Source organism: Chlorocebus sabaeus, chromosome 6, assembly GCF_047675955.1.
Source record: "Chlorocebus sabaeus isolate Y175 chromosome 6, mChlSab1.0.hap1, whole genome shotgun sequence".
In the NCBI taxonomy this organism is placed as follows: Eukaryota; Metazoa; Chordata; class Mammalia; order Primates; family Cercopithecidae; genus Chlorocebus; species Chlorocebus sabaeus.
The window spans coordinates 4,023,443-4,040,437 of record NC_132909.1 but is presented as its reverse complement, the minus strand read 5'-3'; the positions used below and the strand labels follow the sequence as shown (position 1 = coordinate 4,040,437).

Below are 16,995 nucleotides of genomic sequence, written 5' to 3'. Positions count from 1 at the left end.
ACAGCAAAACCTCTTCTCTACAAAAAATACAAAAATTAGCTGGATGTGGTGTCATGAATAATGGCCTCCAGCTCATCCAAGTTGCTGCAAAACTCAATCCCTTGTACAACTGTTGCAAAAAATTAAAAATACCTAAGCAGATACCTAACCAAGGAGGTGAAAGATCTCTACAAGAAGAACAATAAAACGCTGCTGAAAGAAATCGTAGATGGCACAGCAAAACAGAAATATATCCCACGCTCATGGATTGGAAGAATCAGTATTGTGAAAATGATCATACTGCCCAAAGCAATCTTCAGATTCAATGCAATTCCCATCAAAATGCCAATATCATTTTTCACAGAATTAGAAAAAACAATCCTAAAATTCATATGGAACCAAAAAAGAGCATGAATACCAAACCAATCCTAAGAAAAAGATCGAATGTAAATTTAATACACATATCCTAGGCTGAATTGCGGGGCTTTTTTTATTTTATATTTTTGACAGAGTCTCACTCTGTTGCCCAGGCTAGAATGCAATGGCATGATCTCCGCTCACTGCAACCTCTGCTTCCTGGGTTCAAGCAATTCTCCTGTCTCAGCCTCCTGAGTAGCTGGGATTACAGGTGTGCGACACCACACCTGGCTAATTTTTGTACTTTTAGTAGAGACAGGGTTTCACCATGTTGTCCAGGCTGGTCTCAAACTCCTGACCTCAAGTGATCCACCTGCCTCGGCCTCCCAAAGTGCTGGGATTACAGGCATGAGCCCCTGCGCCTGGCCTGAATTGTGGGTTTTAAAATGTTATTTTTATATTACATAATTTTCAACTCATTAAAAAAATACAAAGAAGTCTGGCCTGGAAACAACAACAACAACAACACAAATCCTAAAATTATTTCTTGGTAAAAATGCAAATTATTCCCAATGGATTTGCATGCTCATTGGGATTGGAACTTTCAACACCAAATTCAGCACCAGGGGATACTAAAGAAATGCCTTCAGAAATTCATGGTGAGTGAAGAATTCTATGTTAACCCAAATTACTAAAGAAAAAGGTAAATGATCTGTTGGCAGCTTGTCTCACACATTAAACCCAACACGTCAGGCTTCATCTTGAGAAACGGGGACGGGTTGGCCGTAGACACCTTAACCATTACATGTACTTTCCCTTCTACATCTTTTTCCTTATGCTTTATTTAATATAATTCAGGACATAGGCACGGGCAAAGATTTCATGGCAAAATCACCAAAAGCAATTGCAACGAAAACTAAAATTGACAAATGGGATCAAATTAAACTAAAGAGCTTCTGCATAGCAAGAGAAACCCTTATCAGAGCAAGCAGACAAGCTACAGAATGGGAGACACTTTTTGCAATCTGTCCATCTAACAAAGGTCTAACATCCAGAATCTACAAGGAACTTAAACACATTTACAAGAATGAAACAAACTCATTAATAAATGGGCAAAGGACATGAACAAACACTTCTCAAAAGAAGACATTTATGCAGCCAATAAACATGAAAAAAACTCCACATCACTGATCATTAGAGAAATGCAAGTCAAAACCAACCACAATGGGATACCATCTCACACCAGTTGGAATGGCGATTATGAAAAAGTCAAGGAGAAACAGATGGTGGTGAGGTTGCAGAGAAATAGAAACACTTTTACACTGTTGGTGGGAATGTAATTAGTTCAACCAGTGTGGAAGATGGTGTGGCGATTCCTCAAAGATCTGGAACCAGAAATACCATTTGGCCCAGCAGTCCCTGGGTATGTACCCAAAGGAATGTAAATGATTCTATTACAAAGACACATGTACCCGTATGTTTATTGGAGCACTATTCATAGTAGCAAAGACATGGAATCAACCCAAATGCCCATCAACGATAGACTGGATAAAGAAAACGTGGCACATATACACCATGGAATACTATGCAGCCATAAAAAGGAACAAAATCATGTCCTTGTCAGGGACATGGATGGAGCTGGAAGCCATTATCCTTAGCAAACTAACGCAGGAACAAAAAACCAGACGCTGCATGTTCTCACTTGTAAGTGGGAGCTGAACAATGAGATCACGTGGACACAGGGAGGGGGACAATACACACTGGGGCCTGTGGGAGGAGGGGGGTTGGGAAAGGGAGAGGATTAGGAAAAACAGCTGATGCATGCTGGGCTTAATACCTACGTGATGGGTTGGTAGGTGCAGGAAACCACCATGGCACACGTTTACCTGTGTAAAAAACCTGCAGACCCTGCACATATACCCCAGAACTTAAGAATAAATTTTTTAAAAAATTTCACAAATCTTGATAGAGAGTGAAAGGGAAAGGAAGGTATTTCCAGAGCCACAATTAAAATTTTTTTTCACTATTTCCACACTCAGTGAAAGCGATTCTAAATGATGAAACTTAGTTGGAAGATCACAGAATCCAAAATGTGTAATGTGATATCCTCAAGGGAGCAAAAATGGGAAAAACCACACACTAAAACACACACTTACACACACGTGCACATGCACCCTCAGAGACACACACGTAGGTGAGTACTCAGACTGGGAAAACCACATACCGAAACACACACACACACGCGTGAACATGCACCCTCACAGATACATACATGGGTGAGTACTCAGAGTTCAGCTAATGTGTAATTAGGGCCCGTTTTCTCCACAGGGAACGCAGAAATGAATCCTTATTCAAAAATACAGAATTGTTTGTGAAACTTGGCAATTGTGAATAGTGCTGAACTTAGGAGTGTGGACATCTCTTCTGTGTGTCAATATCATTTCCTCTGGGTTTGCTGGATTACACGGTGGTTGCACGTTTAGTTTTTTGAGAAGCTTCCATACTGTTTTCTAAAATGGCTGTATTAATTTACACATCCACCAATGGTGTGTAAGGATTTTCTTTTCTCCCCATGCTCACCAATCTAATCTACCATTTTGATGATAGGCAATCTAACAGCTGTGGAGTGATATTTCACTGCAAAATTTCACTTTTTACACATGCATGTGTATACATATGTGTATATATATACATACACATGCATATATGTACATACGCATCTGCACATATGTGCATATGTACGTATGGATGTATCCATATGAACACATACTTTTTCATATATAAATATACATATATGCATATAAACTTCAATAAGCTATAACCTCACGTCTGTTAGGATAGTTACTATGAAAAAGAATAGGCCGGGCGCGGTGTCTCACGCCTGTAATCTCAGCACTTTGGGAGGCTGAGACGGGTGGATCATCTGAGGTCAGGAGTTCAAGACCAGCCTAACCAACAAGGTGAAACTCTGTCTCTTCTAAAAATACAAAAAAATTAGCCGGACGTAGTGGCAGGCGTCTGTAGTCGCAGCTACTCGGGAGGCTGAGACAGGAGAATTGCTTGAACCCGGGAGGCAGAGGTTGCAGTGAGCCGAGGCGGAGGTTGCAGTGAGCCGAGATCATGCCACTGCACTCTAGCCTGGGCCACGGAGCATGGGTCCATCTAAAAAAAAAAAAAAAGAGTAACAAGTGTTGGTGAGAAAGTGGGAAAATGGAACCCTGCACTCTGCTAGTGGTAATGTAAATGAGTACAATGACCGCAAAAATACTATAGATGTTTTTCAGAAGTTAACGATCAGAACTGCCCTATGCTGTAACAATTTTACTGCCGGGTGCGTATCTAAAGGAAACGACATCAGTACGTTGAAGAGATGCCTGCCCTCCCATATTCATGACAGCTTTAGTCACCATAACCAAGACATGGAACCCGCCCAAGTGTCCATTAGCAGGCGAGTGGATACAGAAAAGGAAATGCTCAGTGTATCTACAGCGAAAAACTACTCAGCCTTCTAGAAGAAGGAAATCGTTTCATTTGTGACATGGATGAGCCTAGAGGACATCACACTACGTGGAGTAAAGGAGGCACAGGAAGACCCCTGCTGCCTGATCTCACTTACGTGTGGATTGCCCCAGTTCAGCTCATGGAAGTAGAGTCGAAGGTGGTTCCTGGGAGCTGAGGGGGCGGGGGTGGAATCAGAGAGCTGCATCGAAGGATACCGCGTTTCAGTTAGACAGGAGGAGTGAGTTTAGCAGAGCTGTTGTACAATACGGTGACTACAGTTGCTCACAATGGATTGTATACGCGAACACTGGTAAGAAAGTATATTTTAGGGCCGAGCGCAGTGGCTCACACCTATAATCCTAGCACTCTGGGAGGCCAAGACGAGTGAATCACGAGGTCAGGAGTTCAAGACCAGCCTGACCAACATGGACAAACCCCGTTTCTACTAAATATACAAAATTAGCTGGGTGTGATGGTGCATGCCTGTAATTCCAGCTACTCGGGAGGCTGGGGCAGGAGAATCGCTTGAACCTGGGAGGTGGAGGTTGCAGTGAGCTGAGATTGTGCCACTGCACTCCAGCCTGGGCAACAAGAGTGAAAATTTGTCTCAAAAAAAAAAAAAAAAAAGTAGATTTTAAATGTTCTCTTAACAAAAAGATAACTACGTGATATTACAGATATATTAATTAGCTTGACTTACTGATTTCACAGGGTATTCATATATACTAAAATATCATGTTGTACACCCTAAATGTGTATGACTTTTAAATTGCCAAATAAAATAAAGTAAAACATTAAAACAAAATAAAAAATATTATTTTGAAACAAAAAAACTGTAGAGTTTAAAACGTGCCTTTTATAGAATGGAAAATTCCATTTTATATGTGATGACTTTTTTTTTTTTTTTTTAATTTTTTGAGGCAGAGTCTGGCTCTGTGGACCAGGCTGGAGTGCAGGAGTGGGATCTGAGCTCACTGCAAACTCCACCTCCTGGGATCAAATGATTCTCCTGCCTCTGCCTCCCCAGTAGCTGGGATTGCAGTGTGCGCCACCATGTCTGGCTAATTTTTGTATTTTTAGTAAGAGATGGTGTTTTACCATGTCGGCCAGGCTGGTCTTGAACTCCCGGCCTCAAGTAATCTGCCGCTTCTGCCTCCCTATGTGTTGAGATTTCAGGCGTGAGCCACCGCACCCAGGCACATTGCCTCTTTTTCTATTCTCAAGAAACATTTGTGACGCTCTGGGTGTGTTTGTGCATTTCATTAGTGTGTCAATATTTGTAAAAAAATCACCAATGAAGCTTCGTGAACTGGAGTTTATACCATGGGAACATTTTTATTAGTCAGTATATTTCACATACACACACATACATATATATACACACACACACACACACATCTAAAATGAGTCAGATACTCTGATTACTCTTACGTTCATCAAGTAAACTCCAGTTTTGAATATTTCATCTATTTAATCTGCATTTTCTAGTATATTGGCGTAGGTTTGCCGCCTGTTCTGTTGTTAGTTTTTGAAAATGTGTGTAGGGTCTGCCGGGCTGTCTGCTTCTTCGCGCCCACATGGAAATGCGTGCCTGCCCTTTCTTTTTCTTGCTCAGTGTAGTTAGGATTTATGAGTGTAATTAATATTTTCAAGAACGAGCTTCCCTGGCTTTGTGGAATTTTCAAGTTTTGGTTTTTCCTCATAAGCAACTCTGCTTTTTCTTATTATTCCCTTTCTCACACCTTCATTTGGGATAATTTGTTATTCATTTTCTAAATTTCTGATACGAAAGCCAACGTCGTTCATTTCCTAGTGTTTTTTTTTTTTCTTTTCTACTTTTTTCATTTGTGGTTTGTAGTTTTTCCATTTCATTGTGTGGTGTGTAATATTTATATTGTGATTCAGTTCCAAGCACATTCTTACTTCTGATTTTAGTTTTCTCAGTTAACTCATTGATTATTGAGAAGTCTGTTGCTTTAATTAAAAAATGTAGGGATATTAGTTATTTAGAATGCAGAATCAAGCGATTCCCAAAGTTCCCAGAGGTCCAGGCTGACAGGGGTTCGTTGGTGTCCACTGGGGGCAGCTCCCGTGCCTTCAGCAGTCCGAGTCTCCTTCTGCTGAGTGTGGGGTCTGGGTCCCCTCCGGGCTAGTGGATGGCCAGGGTGGCATAGACGCTGGGCTCAGCTGGAGGTTCCCTTTGCTGGGTTGGAGGAGGCTCAGCTGCCTCCCGTCTCAGGGTCAAGCTCTGCAGCTGGGCGTAGGTCACATCCTGGGGGTCTTCAGATGCAGCAGCCTGCAGTGGGGAAGAGTGAGAGAGAAGGAACATGGTGGGGGTGGGGGAGGCATGGGGGCCTGGAGAGGAAAGGACTCACCTGAGTGTCCATCTGCCTGTCCTCTTCCGCCTGTGTGTCCTTTGTGTCCAGGAATTCCTCGGACAGTGGGGAGGGAGGAGAGGCCATTTCTCTCCTAGGTCTGGAGTGTTTCACCTGGGCATACGTCACTGCCTGGGGGTCTTCATCGTGTGGCCTCTGCTGGAGAAAGACACTGGTGGGGGTGTCCCTGAGTCCCCCTGACCCCCTGGAGTCAATTTTCCTCACTGTTCCCAGGATGATCCAATTACATATCTTTCCTGATGGAATCTCAGGGATACCCTATGGCCATGGAGGGTCTGGCTGCTACCTCCCTGTGGTTCTGGCCTCTCCTTTTCACTCTGACCTTGCCCATTTGGCTGCAGCCTAATGCCCGCCTTCCTGCAAGAGCTTGCTGCTGCCTCAGGACCTTTGCACGGCTGTTTCCTCTGCCTGCAGGGGCTTGTCCATTAGAGGATCCTGTGGCCCCGTCCGTCCAGGCTTCTCAGATGACAGCTGAGCAGACAGCCCTCTCCTTACATTCAGACTGGCCCCACTGCCCCACACTCTGCCCTTTCCCTGGTTTATGTTTCTTACAGCATGTTGCACCTTCTGCACACGGTGCATTTATTTGCATTTTGTCTCCCACCCGAGGTGAGCTCAGGAGGCGGGGGCGGCTCTGCTCCGTGCTGTGTCTGCAGCTCCCACAGGGAGCCCGATCCACAGTGAGCTCCCTGGGAACACTTGCTGGATGCATGAATGAAGGGAGCCCAGGGGAGCGGGGTGGTTCATCTATTCCTCATCCTCCTGAGGCCTGGGGAGCGCTCTAACCGCCAGACGGCCAAACAGAGGAGGAGGAGCGGGAAGGGGACCCGGGAGGAGGCCCACGAGGTCCCAGGACAGCAGGAGAGAGTGAGGTCACAGCAGGCGGGAGGCAGCGTGCTGGACAAGGAGGGGTCCACTGTGACGATGCTGAGAGCCAGGGGAAGAGGACAGAGAAGTCCTGCAGGATTAGATCTGGCACCAGGAGGCGTTTGGTGCCTGGGGCAGGGGCGGGGTCTCACCTGACTATCCAGCTCCACCCCATCCTCAGGCTGTGTGTCCTTCACGGCAGCATCTGCAGGGACAGAGCAAGGGGTTTGTCTCCTGGGAAGGTTCCCTGAGACCTCTGAGTCCTGCGGGCCCCTGCCCAGCTCCCAGACAGGGCCACTGCGATGCAGGGAGGGGCTGTGATGTCCCCAAGGTCCCACAGTGTGGGGTGAGATCATCTCACCCTGAGCCCCAGACCCTTTGCAGCCTGTGCCCCTTTCCCCATTGCTACGGAAACCTTGGGGTCCCCATCTCCTCCTGGCCGGTCGCCTCCCCCATCTCCTCCTGGCCGGTCGCCTCCCCCATCTCCTCCTGGCTGGTCGCCTCCCCCATCTCCTCCTGGCTGGTCGCCTCTTCCTGTCACTCACAGAGGTTTTCTTCCTGGGTGTCGGCAGCTGGGCTGGACCTGGGGGAGGAACGGGAGCTTTAGGGGCAGTGTACGGGCCAGGGGCCGGTGGGAGTCTGGGGTCTTTGAGCAGAATTACCTTCTCTGAAGGCCTCTGTCTCTGGGCTCAGGCTCCACAGCCCCTGCAGGATGTTGGAAATCAGCCTTTCTCTGGGCTGGGGGAAGAAGGACAGAGGCTCAGCCCTGGGAACATTGGAGCCCCTGCCCCCCACACACAGCTCGAAGGTAAGGAAGGAAACCTGAAAACACTCCTGCCTCCATGTTCCAAATGCCCCATGAGATGGACAGAGCCCGAAGGACACTTTACATTTGTAGACGGGACTGACATTAAGTGCTTTTTCCATTCGCCTGGTGAAAAATGCTGGAACAGTTCCTCAGAGCTGCATTTGCCCAGTGGTTTGGATTCCCTTTGGCTGGTGCCCTGAGCCCACCCTCGGTCGGCCCATGGGATGCCCCCTTCCCTACTCACCCGATGTCCAGCGTTTGCCCTGATGTCGATGTCGGAGGACGAGGAAGACGAGGAGGAGGAGGAGGAGGAAGAGCAGCAGGACTAAGGCCACTGAGACCCCAGTCACAACTCCCAGGTGCCTTCCCAGACCTTGAGCATGATGACATCAGAAATGGGGGTGATGTCATGGACATGAGCTCCTACTGTGTGCTGGACCCTGGACCTTCTGTTCACCACCTCCAACCCCCACAACAGTCGTACAGCACGGAATGGAAACACAACCCACCCACCTTACAGATGGAAAACTGAGGCTCAGAGAGGGGAATCGCCTGCCCCAGGACCCCCAGCCGGGAAGCGGCAGAGCTGGGAAGGGAATCCGGGAGTCTGAAGTGAGCCCTTGTTCCCTGCACCAGAGCTGAGCCCTGGAGCTGCAGGGAAAGAACCTGACCGTCCTGAACCACAGCCCTGCTCCCCTCCCCTGCCCCAGGTCACCGTCACTGCTGCAGGTGGGACAGGACAGGCCCCTGCGGAATCAGGTCTGGGAGGTTTCCCTGGGAGGCCTCCTCTCCCAGGAGGTCACAGCTGGGAGTCAGAGCTGAAAAGAACGTTCCCACCCGCAGGCCTCTCTCCTTTACACCTGGAGAAACTGAGGCCCAGGCAGGGGAGGGGCCTGTCCACGTCACCATCTTCAGAGGAGCCTGAACCTAGGACAGAATCCACCCCTGCCTCCCCAGGACCCCGTCCACCTCCCACTCAGAGCCCCCACTCACCACTCTGGGGGTCCGACCCCGTGGGGGTGAGGGGCTGGTCCTCAGGGCCTGCTGGGTCAGGATGGGAAGGTGAGGGCTGGGGCTGCCCTGCCCCCCACGTCAGCCCGGCTGCTCCTCCTCCAGGCTGGGCCCCAACACCTCCCTCTGCCTCGACCCCGCCCCTCACCGGCCCAGCCTCAGAGCCCCTGGGAGCCTGTGGCCCCTCCTCTGGCTCTGCCCAGCTCCCAAGATGGAAGGCCGAGCGTGAGTCCCCGAGGGGAATGGGACTCTGGGAAATGTGGGGGAGGCCGTGCTCCCTCTGAGCCCAGAGGCCTGAGAGACTCACCAGGTGTGGGGGTGGGACCAGTGAATGGGGGGCTGGGACTCCCAGAGGGTCCTGGGTTAAAGAATGAGGCCGGGCGCGGTGGCTCAAGCCTGTAATCCCAGCACTTTGGGAGGCCGAGACGGGCGGATCACGAGGTCAGGAGATCGAGACCATCCTGGCTAACACGGTGAAACCCCATCTCTACTAAAAATACAAAAAAATTAGCCGGGCGCAGTGGCGGGCGCCTGTAGTCCCAGCTACTTGGGAGGCTGAGGCAGGAGAATGGCGTGAACCGAGGAGGCGGAGCTTGCAGTGAGCCGAGATAGAGCCACTGCACTCCAGCCTGGGCGACAGAGCAAGACTCCGCCTCAAAAAAAAAAAAGAATGAGAGGAAGCTGAGGAGCGGGGCTTCCTTGCAGTCCCCACCTCAAACCAAATTTCTCTACACGGGCCCTGTGGCCTCCTCAGGCCGCTCCCTCCACCCACCTCTCCTCTTCATGATGCTGGCGATGCCGCTGAGGGTGGGCATGCCTGGGAGGGCCCTGTTGTCCTCCTTCGCTCTGAGGTGAGTGCCCTTCTGGCTAAGCCCCGCTTAGATCCCTGCTCACTCCATCCCAGCCCAGAGCTCTCCTGGGGCAGGACCTGAGCTGAGCCTTTGAGTTCAGAGAGGACAGGGTCAGGGCCCTCACCTGAGACCACGAGCTCCAGGGGCTCACTGGGGTGAGTCAGGAGGTAGGGGTTGGAGCTGAATGAGGCGTAGCACCTGTAGGTCCCCGCGTGGGCTGAGGTCACAGGACCCATGGGAAATTCAGCCTGGTATCTGTGAGACCGGTGCTTTGATTTCAGACGCAGGGGGGCATCAGCTGCTCCCTCCTTGGTCAGAAGGAAAGTGTCCATCCATCCCTGTGACTGACACAGCAGGGTCACTTTCTCTCCTGAGGCCACCGTGGGGCCCGGCTGCACTGAGAGGGAGGGTCTGGCATGGATCTGTCCTGGAAAGAAGACGGATGGATGAGGGACTGCCCCACTTTGTTCTGAACTGAGACCTCCCCAGGGCTCTCTCTGGGACCCTCAGTCTCTCTGTCTCTGTTTTCTTTCAGTCTCCCCCTCCCCACCCATCCCTGTGTCGGTCTGTCTCTCCCTCCCTTGGGAACCCCACCCCTCACCCCGGCCATCACCTCCTAGGATCCCCTAGCAGGGCCTGTGCAGAGCCTGGGTCCCTGACTGAACCCACAGGGCTCCTCACCTGCGATCAGGATGTCTAGGGGGTCACTGGGGGCCGACCACTCGGAGGAGAGGTTGTGTGCACCGTAGCATCTGTACTGGCCCCCATGGGAGCCCCTCACAGGGCCCAGGGTGAAGTTGGCCTGGGAGAGCCCAGCCTGGGGCTGCCGGCCAGGGCGCTGGAGGAAGTCACGTTCTCCCTCCTTGTACAGAACGAATCTGTCATAGCCGACGTTAGAGCCACACTGGAGGGTCAGGTTTTCCCCAGGGGCCACGACAGGACCCGGCTGCACTGAGAGTGACGGCTTCTTAGAAACACCTGGGAAAAGGTGCTCATGGTTTCCAGGAGCGACCCTCAGGCTTCCCCACAAACCCTCCCTCTCCTCCTGGGCCTCACCACGGCTGATCTTCCTGTGTCTCTGGCCCCAGGAGCCCTGAGCCCTCTCGTCCCAACATCATCCCACCTGGCGCTGCCCTGAGACGCGGCTCCTCCCCACCTGCCCGGAGACTCAGGGAACTCCAGGCAACGCTGTGAATTTCTCACCTGGGACCAGGAGCTCCAGGAGATCACTGGGTAAAGACCACACATAGGGAGAGCGTGAGTCATAACCATAGCACCGGTACGACCACCTGCGACTCGGGCTCACGGGGCCCACGGAGAAGACGGCCCGGGGTAACCCACGGGTATGGGGCTGGGAGATCAGGCATTGTGGGTGTTCATCTCCTTCCTTACACAGAAAGAAGCCGTCAAATGCCAGCTGTGAGTCACACTGGAGGGTCACGCTTCCTCCTGAGGTCACCACAGGGCTGGGCAGGGCTGAGAGGGTGGGTTTGCTGTAGGCTCCTAGGAGAGAAGGAGGCATCGTGTTTAATGGGCTCCCACCTCCCGCAGCATCCCCAGGGCTGGGCTGTGAGAGGGAGACGCCCCTGAGAGCCGACCCCCTTCCTGAGGACAGAGCCGGGGGCTGGGACCCCTGAGTGTCCTCTCACCTGTCATCACCAGCTCTAGGGGGTCACTGAGCTCTGACCACCAACTGTGGCTGTAATACTGACAGCGATACCGCCCTGCGTCTTCCCAGGTGATGGATGGGATGGGGAACTGGCCCTTCTTCACAAGCTCTGGTCGCACCAGTGTAATCCAGGATGCTGATTTTCTCTCCCTATATAGACGGTACTCCTGGGCTTCAAGGCTCCCCTGACACCTGAGGGTCACGCGACTCCCCTGGGTGATCACACGGTCTGGCTCAGCCCAGAGTGTGGGTTTGGGGAGGATTCCTAAAAGGAAATCAGAGATCGGATTCTAAGTCATTTCCCACCCAACAGATCTCAGCTCTTGGCTGCAGGACCCTCCAGACGCCCCCATCAGTCAGCCCAGAACTGCTAATCCCCATCCCCAGCTGCACGGGGGTGGCCCCTTGTCCCCAGTGAGGAGGAGGGACCTGGGACAGCCGGGGACAGACTCACCTGCCTGCACGCGGGTCCTGGGGCCCAGACTCAGCCCTGGAAGAGAGTTCCCTGTGAGAGATTTACCCCTGAAGCCTGAGCAGGTCCTCCCCTCCCTGGGATCTTTGTGAACCCCTGGGGTCTCCTTATGCACCAGAGTTTGGCTGTGGGGTGAGGCCCCTCCTAGGTTAGAATCTCCCCTCCCTCTTCAAATCTCACCGAGACAGACCAGGACCGTGAGGATGGGGGTCATGGCGTCTCCTCCCACTGTCCTGCTCTGCAGATGGATGAGCCCTCAGTGCTGGCAGGACAGAGACACACAGAGAAAAATAGCCTCCCCTCCTTCCCTCGTTGTGTGGACACTCGGAAGCTGGGTCCCTCTCACGGGGTGTTGTCATCTGCAGCTACACAGGAAGCAGAACTGACCTCCCAGGATCCTGATTCTCATTCTTTTAGGGCTGAGGTTGGGGCAGGCACCGGGCCCTCTGCAGACATTTCAGACTGTAATGGGGTCTTTCCTGACCCCCAGCCACTGTCTGTCTGGTTTATCCCCGTCTCACTGAGAGCTGGGATGTAGCGGCAAATAGAACTGGTGCTTCCTGTGTCTGCCCTTCCAGATGAGGGTAGCAGAGGCTTCCCCTTCCTTCTCACAGCCTCCCCCAAGGTCTCCCTCCCTCCTTCAGCCCGTCCATCAGCTCAGCGTTGTGTGGTCCTTACCATGGCAGTGGTCTCTCCAGCCCTGGAGATGCTTCAGGGAAGACACAGGTCCATGCTACAGGCAGACTCAGACCAGCAGAGACGCATCTCGCATCTGGCTGTGCCTTCCAGGCTGAGCTGCCTGTAGCAGTGAGGACAGAAGAGAAATGCAGGGAAATAGGGGAAGAAAAGTTGACTTCTTTCTTGGCACTGGACTGTGGGTTTTCTTTCAATAGTTCCCTCTCAACTTCCCCTTTTTAATTTTTTTTTTTTTTTTTTTTTTGCTAGAGTGTCCACCCCCTCCCCCCAGTAACAAACCTCTGAGTCTTTCCTGCCTCCTCGGTGCCCCTTGCATCCTTGGCCGTCCCTCTGCACCTCGATTCCTGGTCAACATTTTGGGAACAATGACTTATGTTTGCGCTTTGATTTGAGGAGCTGAGGAGGGAGTTGATACTTATTTGGTGACTGGTTGTCATCCGCTGCCTATGTGACCTTGGTCTGTAGTGTCCCGTCTCTGAGCCTCAGCTTCTTCCTTTGCAGACTGTTGTCATGAATCCCACTCGTCACCGTGGTTGTGGGGTCAGTGGTGCCTGGACATTGGGAGGGGCTCATTTGTGCCTGATTTCCAGAGCAGGGTAAGACCTGAGGTGCTTGGGACACGAGAGGATCTTAGTGTTGGACTCCACAGTCTGTGAAGGTGATTGATGTGTCCACTTAAGATGTCACATCTGACCCTAATGGAGAAATGTACATCAGGCATTTCTGAAATACACAGAGCATCAAGATCATGAGCAGAAAAAGACATGTGGAAGCCCTGAGTGTAGAAGGAGCCACAAGAAAGAACAGAGGCCAGAGGTGAGATGCCACAGGGTCCTGGCACCAACAAGGGCTCATTAGGGTGGAGGTTTCCCCACTGAGTGGAGCTGGGAAAGGAGCCTTGGGATCTGCAATGACACAGGGGGGCTCAGGGATCCAGACCAAGGTGGGAGGCTGCGTCCTCCAGCCACACCTGAGGCTCGAGTGGACCCCAAGCAGCCCAGAGGAGTTCCCTCAAAGGAGTGCCCCAAACCGTCCAGTGATAGAGCTGCTGGGATTCCAAAGAAAGAAGCACTAAACACCAGGGTGTTCACAGAGCATTTATTAGGGGAACTTCCATAGAGTGAGGCATTCTTGTCTCCTTGCCCAGTGTCTCCTTGTGGATCTCAAGGATGTGCTTCCACATAGCAGCATGTTCTTCAGATGGACAAGGAGACACTGGGTGTTCTATCCAAAGCTTTAACCTAAAATAAAAATAAAAACAAAAATAAACCCCTAGAGAATATGATTTCTCAGTACAGTTGTTTCTTGGGATACACAGGCAACTCGTTTCAGTACCCCCTACATGTAACAAAACTTCCTGGTACTCCAGCCCTGACATTGTCTCTGCTGGACCTGCATATAGGAAAAGCCTGCTGTTCATATACGCAAGTCTTGCTTCTCACAAATGCAATGGTTTTGATCCCCGTTGGTTTGAAAAAAGTGTGCACATAAGAGACCCCATGAATTCAAGGTTGCATTGCTCCAGGGCTGCCTGGATTTTAAGTGTATTTGAGAATGAGAAGCAAGGATTATAATCTGGGGTGCATGGCATGGCAAGCCACATTGCATCCAGGGAGGGAAGTGTGATGTTGGGATATATGCTGGTTTTCACCCGCGGTTCCTGGTTCATAACTCCCATAGCACTTGTTACGGTCTTTCATTAGAATGTTGGCTGTGTTGGGCCTAGAGGGGGCCTCTGACCTCCTCCTGCCCTTCCTTCACTTGCCCAAGGCAAGACTCCAGTGTTCCCTGCCTTTCTGATGGTGGCTCTTAAGACCCTCTCAGAAGATGGTCTCACCCTGTTCCTTGTGGGAGGAAATGCTGACATCATGAAACTTCCATAAAAGCACAAGAGGACTGGGTTTCATGAGTTTCTGGATGGCTGAGCATGTGGAAGCGCCTGGAGGGTGGCGCCCAGGGAGGGCATGGAAGCCCCGCGCCCCTTCCCCCATGCCTCCTCCTCTGTGTCTCTTTATCTGTGTCCTCTGCAGTGTGCTTTGTATTCAACCAGGAAATGTCAGTGTTTCCCTGAGTTCTGTGAGCTGCTACAGCAAATTATTCAAGCCCAAAGTGGGGGTCATGGGATCCCCAACTTGAAGCCAGTCGATCAGAAGTTCTGGAGGTCCGCACTTGGGAATGATGTGGGGGACAGTCTTGGGGACTTAGCCTTTAATCTGTGGGATGTGGGACTGTCTCTGGGTAGACAGCGTCAGAGCTGACTTAGAGGACACCCAGCTGCTGTTCGCTACTGGGTCTGGGGAAGAAAAATCCCATACATCTGGTCCTAGAAGTCTTCTGTGTTGATGATTCCTGTGATGTGAGAGTAGAGGAAAAGCACTGTAGAGAGAGCTCTCTGTACATAGAGAGGTAGAGGAGGTTCTTATCAGCAACAAGGGAGAGGCTGACAGAGCTGCCTAGAAACAGAGTTCCCTGGTTCCAGAGGTTCAAAACCAGAGTTGCTGTCAGTCCATTGAAGGAGATGCCATTGCTGGGCAAGTGTTCTCTCAAGAGCATCTTATCTGAATTCCTGACGTCCTAAAGAATAGCTAGTGATAAACCTTGTCAAAACAGGAGGAGGGTGAAGGACATGGAAGAGGGACAGAACTCACCTTAAACCTTTTGATTTATGATACTGGCATGACGTTTCCTCATTTAGGTCTTTTGTTATTTCTTTGAGCAGTAGTTTTAAATTGTCAATGTGTACGTATTGCATCTCTTTGGTTAAATGTATTTCTCTTTTTTTTTTGAGACAGAGTCTCACTGTGTTGCCCAGGTTGGAGTGCCATGGCACGATCTCAGCTCACTGCAACCTTTGCCTCCTGGGTTGAAGCGATTCTGCTGCCTCAGACTCCTGAGTAGCTGCATTTACAGGCGTGTACCACCACACCCAGCTACTTTTTGTATTTGGATAAATGTATTTCTATGCGTACTTTTCTTGTAGACACTGTTATAAATTGACTTGTTCCTCTAATACACATGTTGAAATGCTGAGCTCCATTAGCTATAAATGTGAACATAGTTGGAAATAGAGTCTTTGCAAATGCATTTAAAGTATGATCAAGGGATCATAACGAATTAGGATGGGTCCTACTCTGATCTGACTGGTGTCATAATCTGAAGAAGAGAAGAGACACACAGAGAAGAATGGGTGTAAAGACAGAGGTACCCAGGTAGACGTAGGCACTGAGAAGACAGAGGCAGAAATTGGTACAACACTGCCCCAACCCAAGGAGTGTCTGAACCAGCAGAAAGTAGGACAAGTCATTTAAGAATTCTTCCATCGGCCAGGTGCTGTGGCGTACACCTGTAATCCCAGCACTTTGGGAGGCTGAGGCGGGTGGATAACCTGAGGTCAGGAGTTCAAGACCAGCCTGACTAACATGGTGAGACCCCCATCTCTACTAAAAATACAAAGATTAGCCGGGAATAATGGTGCACACCTGTAGTCCAATTCCTCGAGAGGCAGAGGCAGGAGAATCGCTTGAACCTGGGAGGGGGATGTTTCAGTGAGCCGAGATCCCGCCTTTGCTCTCCAGCCTGGGTGACAGAGGGAAACTCCATCTCAAAAACAAAACAAAACAAAACAAAAGAACAAAACATTCTTTCATTGAACCTGCACAATTATGTTAACATCTTTCTTATGTTGTACTTAGATTTTTAAGTGAGCCGTGTTATCTCTCACATAAGATATTAATGTGTCTGTCTTTTGTGGATATACTAGGATAGCAGTGTCAGAGTTTCATTTGACCTGTGCCGTAACACTGAAGCAGAAGTGATCATTGCCTCTGAATTAGAAAGGACTGTAGGTATATGGGTGAGCTCTCAGTGGGATGTGCCACAGATGCCTGGTGCTCTTTAGTGAAGACACCTGTGTCCCTCGCTTCCCAACCCTACATTCAGTGAGAATGGCACCTTGATGTGGGCCATGAAAAGAAATATTTATGTCACAGAAATTGGTAGATACCACCAATAACAGCATTTTAAAGATGTCTTTTTCAGAATCAGCATAGCTGTGGTGTCACTTGAAATGTGTGAGTGATGATTCCAAGTGGTGATATTTCAGGAAAAGTTGCACACATAGCATCTGAGAAGGAGGGAAGGGCTCGAAGGGTGCAGAGAGGCTGTCAGGGTCTCAGGGTGGATTTATCTTTACCTGGCTGGAATTTGATCTGTCGTTGACTTAGTTGGTGGTTCAGGTTTGGATCTCTGAACTGAAGAGATGGGGAGTCAGTAAGGGACATCAAGGAGTGTGACAATGAGGAATAAGGAAGACTGTGTTACATGCCGTGGACCAGAGCACGCAGGTGTGCAGAGGTGTGGACCCAACGCTGCCTTGTGGGATGGAGCCT

General features: G+C 50.4%; 1 protein-coding gene across 4 annotated transcripts in view; it reads right to left on the bottom strand.

The window, feature by feature from the left end:
* The window catches only part of LOC103247837 (leukocyte immunoglobulin-like receptor subfamily A member 6), a 79,227-nt gene extending 66,452 nt beyond the window's left edge, over window positions 1-12,775 (bottom strand). The window contains exons 1-15 of one of the 4 annotated variants that reach the window (XM_073015968.1): window positions 12,590-12,775; window positions 12,092-12,173; window positions 11,894-11,929; window positions 11,420-11,704; window positions 10,974-11,273; window positions 10,452-10,748; window positions 9,895-10,197; window positions 8,902-8,949; window positions 8,528-8,559; window positions 8,153-8,288; window positions 7,763-7,838; window positions 7,646-7,683; window positions 7,253-7,305; window positions 6,213-6,368; window positions 5,148-6,133 (exon numbers count right to left, since the gene is read on the bottom strand). In XM_073015968.1, coding sequence (XP_072872069.1) covers window positions 5,987-6,133; window positions 6,213-6,368; window positions 7,253-7,305; window positions 7,646-7,683; window positions 7,763-7,838; window positions 8,153-8,288; window positions 8,528-8,559; window positions 8,902-8,949; window positions 9,895-10,197; window positions 10,452-10,748; window positions 10,974-11,273; window positions 11,420-11,704; window positions 11,894-11,929; window positions 12,092-12,125 — 1,941 coding nt within the window. In that variant the 5' untranslated portion in view covers window positions 12,126-12,173; window positions 12,590-12,775 and the 3' untranslated portion in view covers window positions 5,148-5,986. Of the gene's footprint in view, window positions 1-5,147; window positions 6,134-6,212; window positions 6,372-7,252; window positions 7,306-7,645; window positions 7,684-7,762; window positions 7,839-8,152; window positions 8,289-8,527; window positions 8,560-8,901; window positions 8,953-9,894; window positions 10,198-10,451; window positions 10,749-10,973; window positions 11,274-11,419; window positions 11,705-11,893; window positions 11,930-12,091; window positions 12,174-12,589 lie in introns of those variants that run through there. The other 3 variants (XM_073015969.1, XM_073015956.1, XM_073015962.1) reach the window with 3 other exon arrangements.
* Between the last annotated feature and the right edge of the window lie 4,220 nt (window positions 12,776-16,995).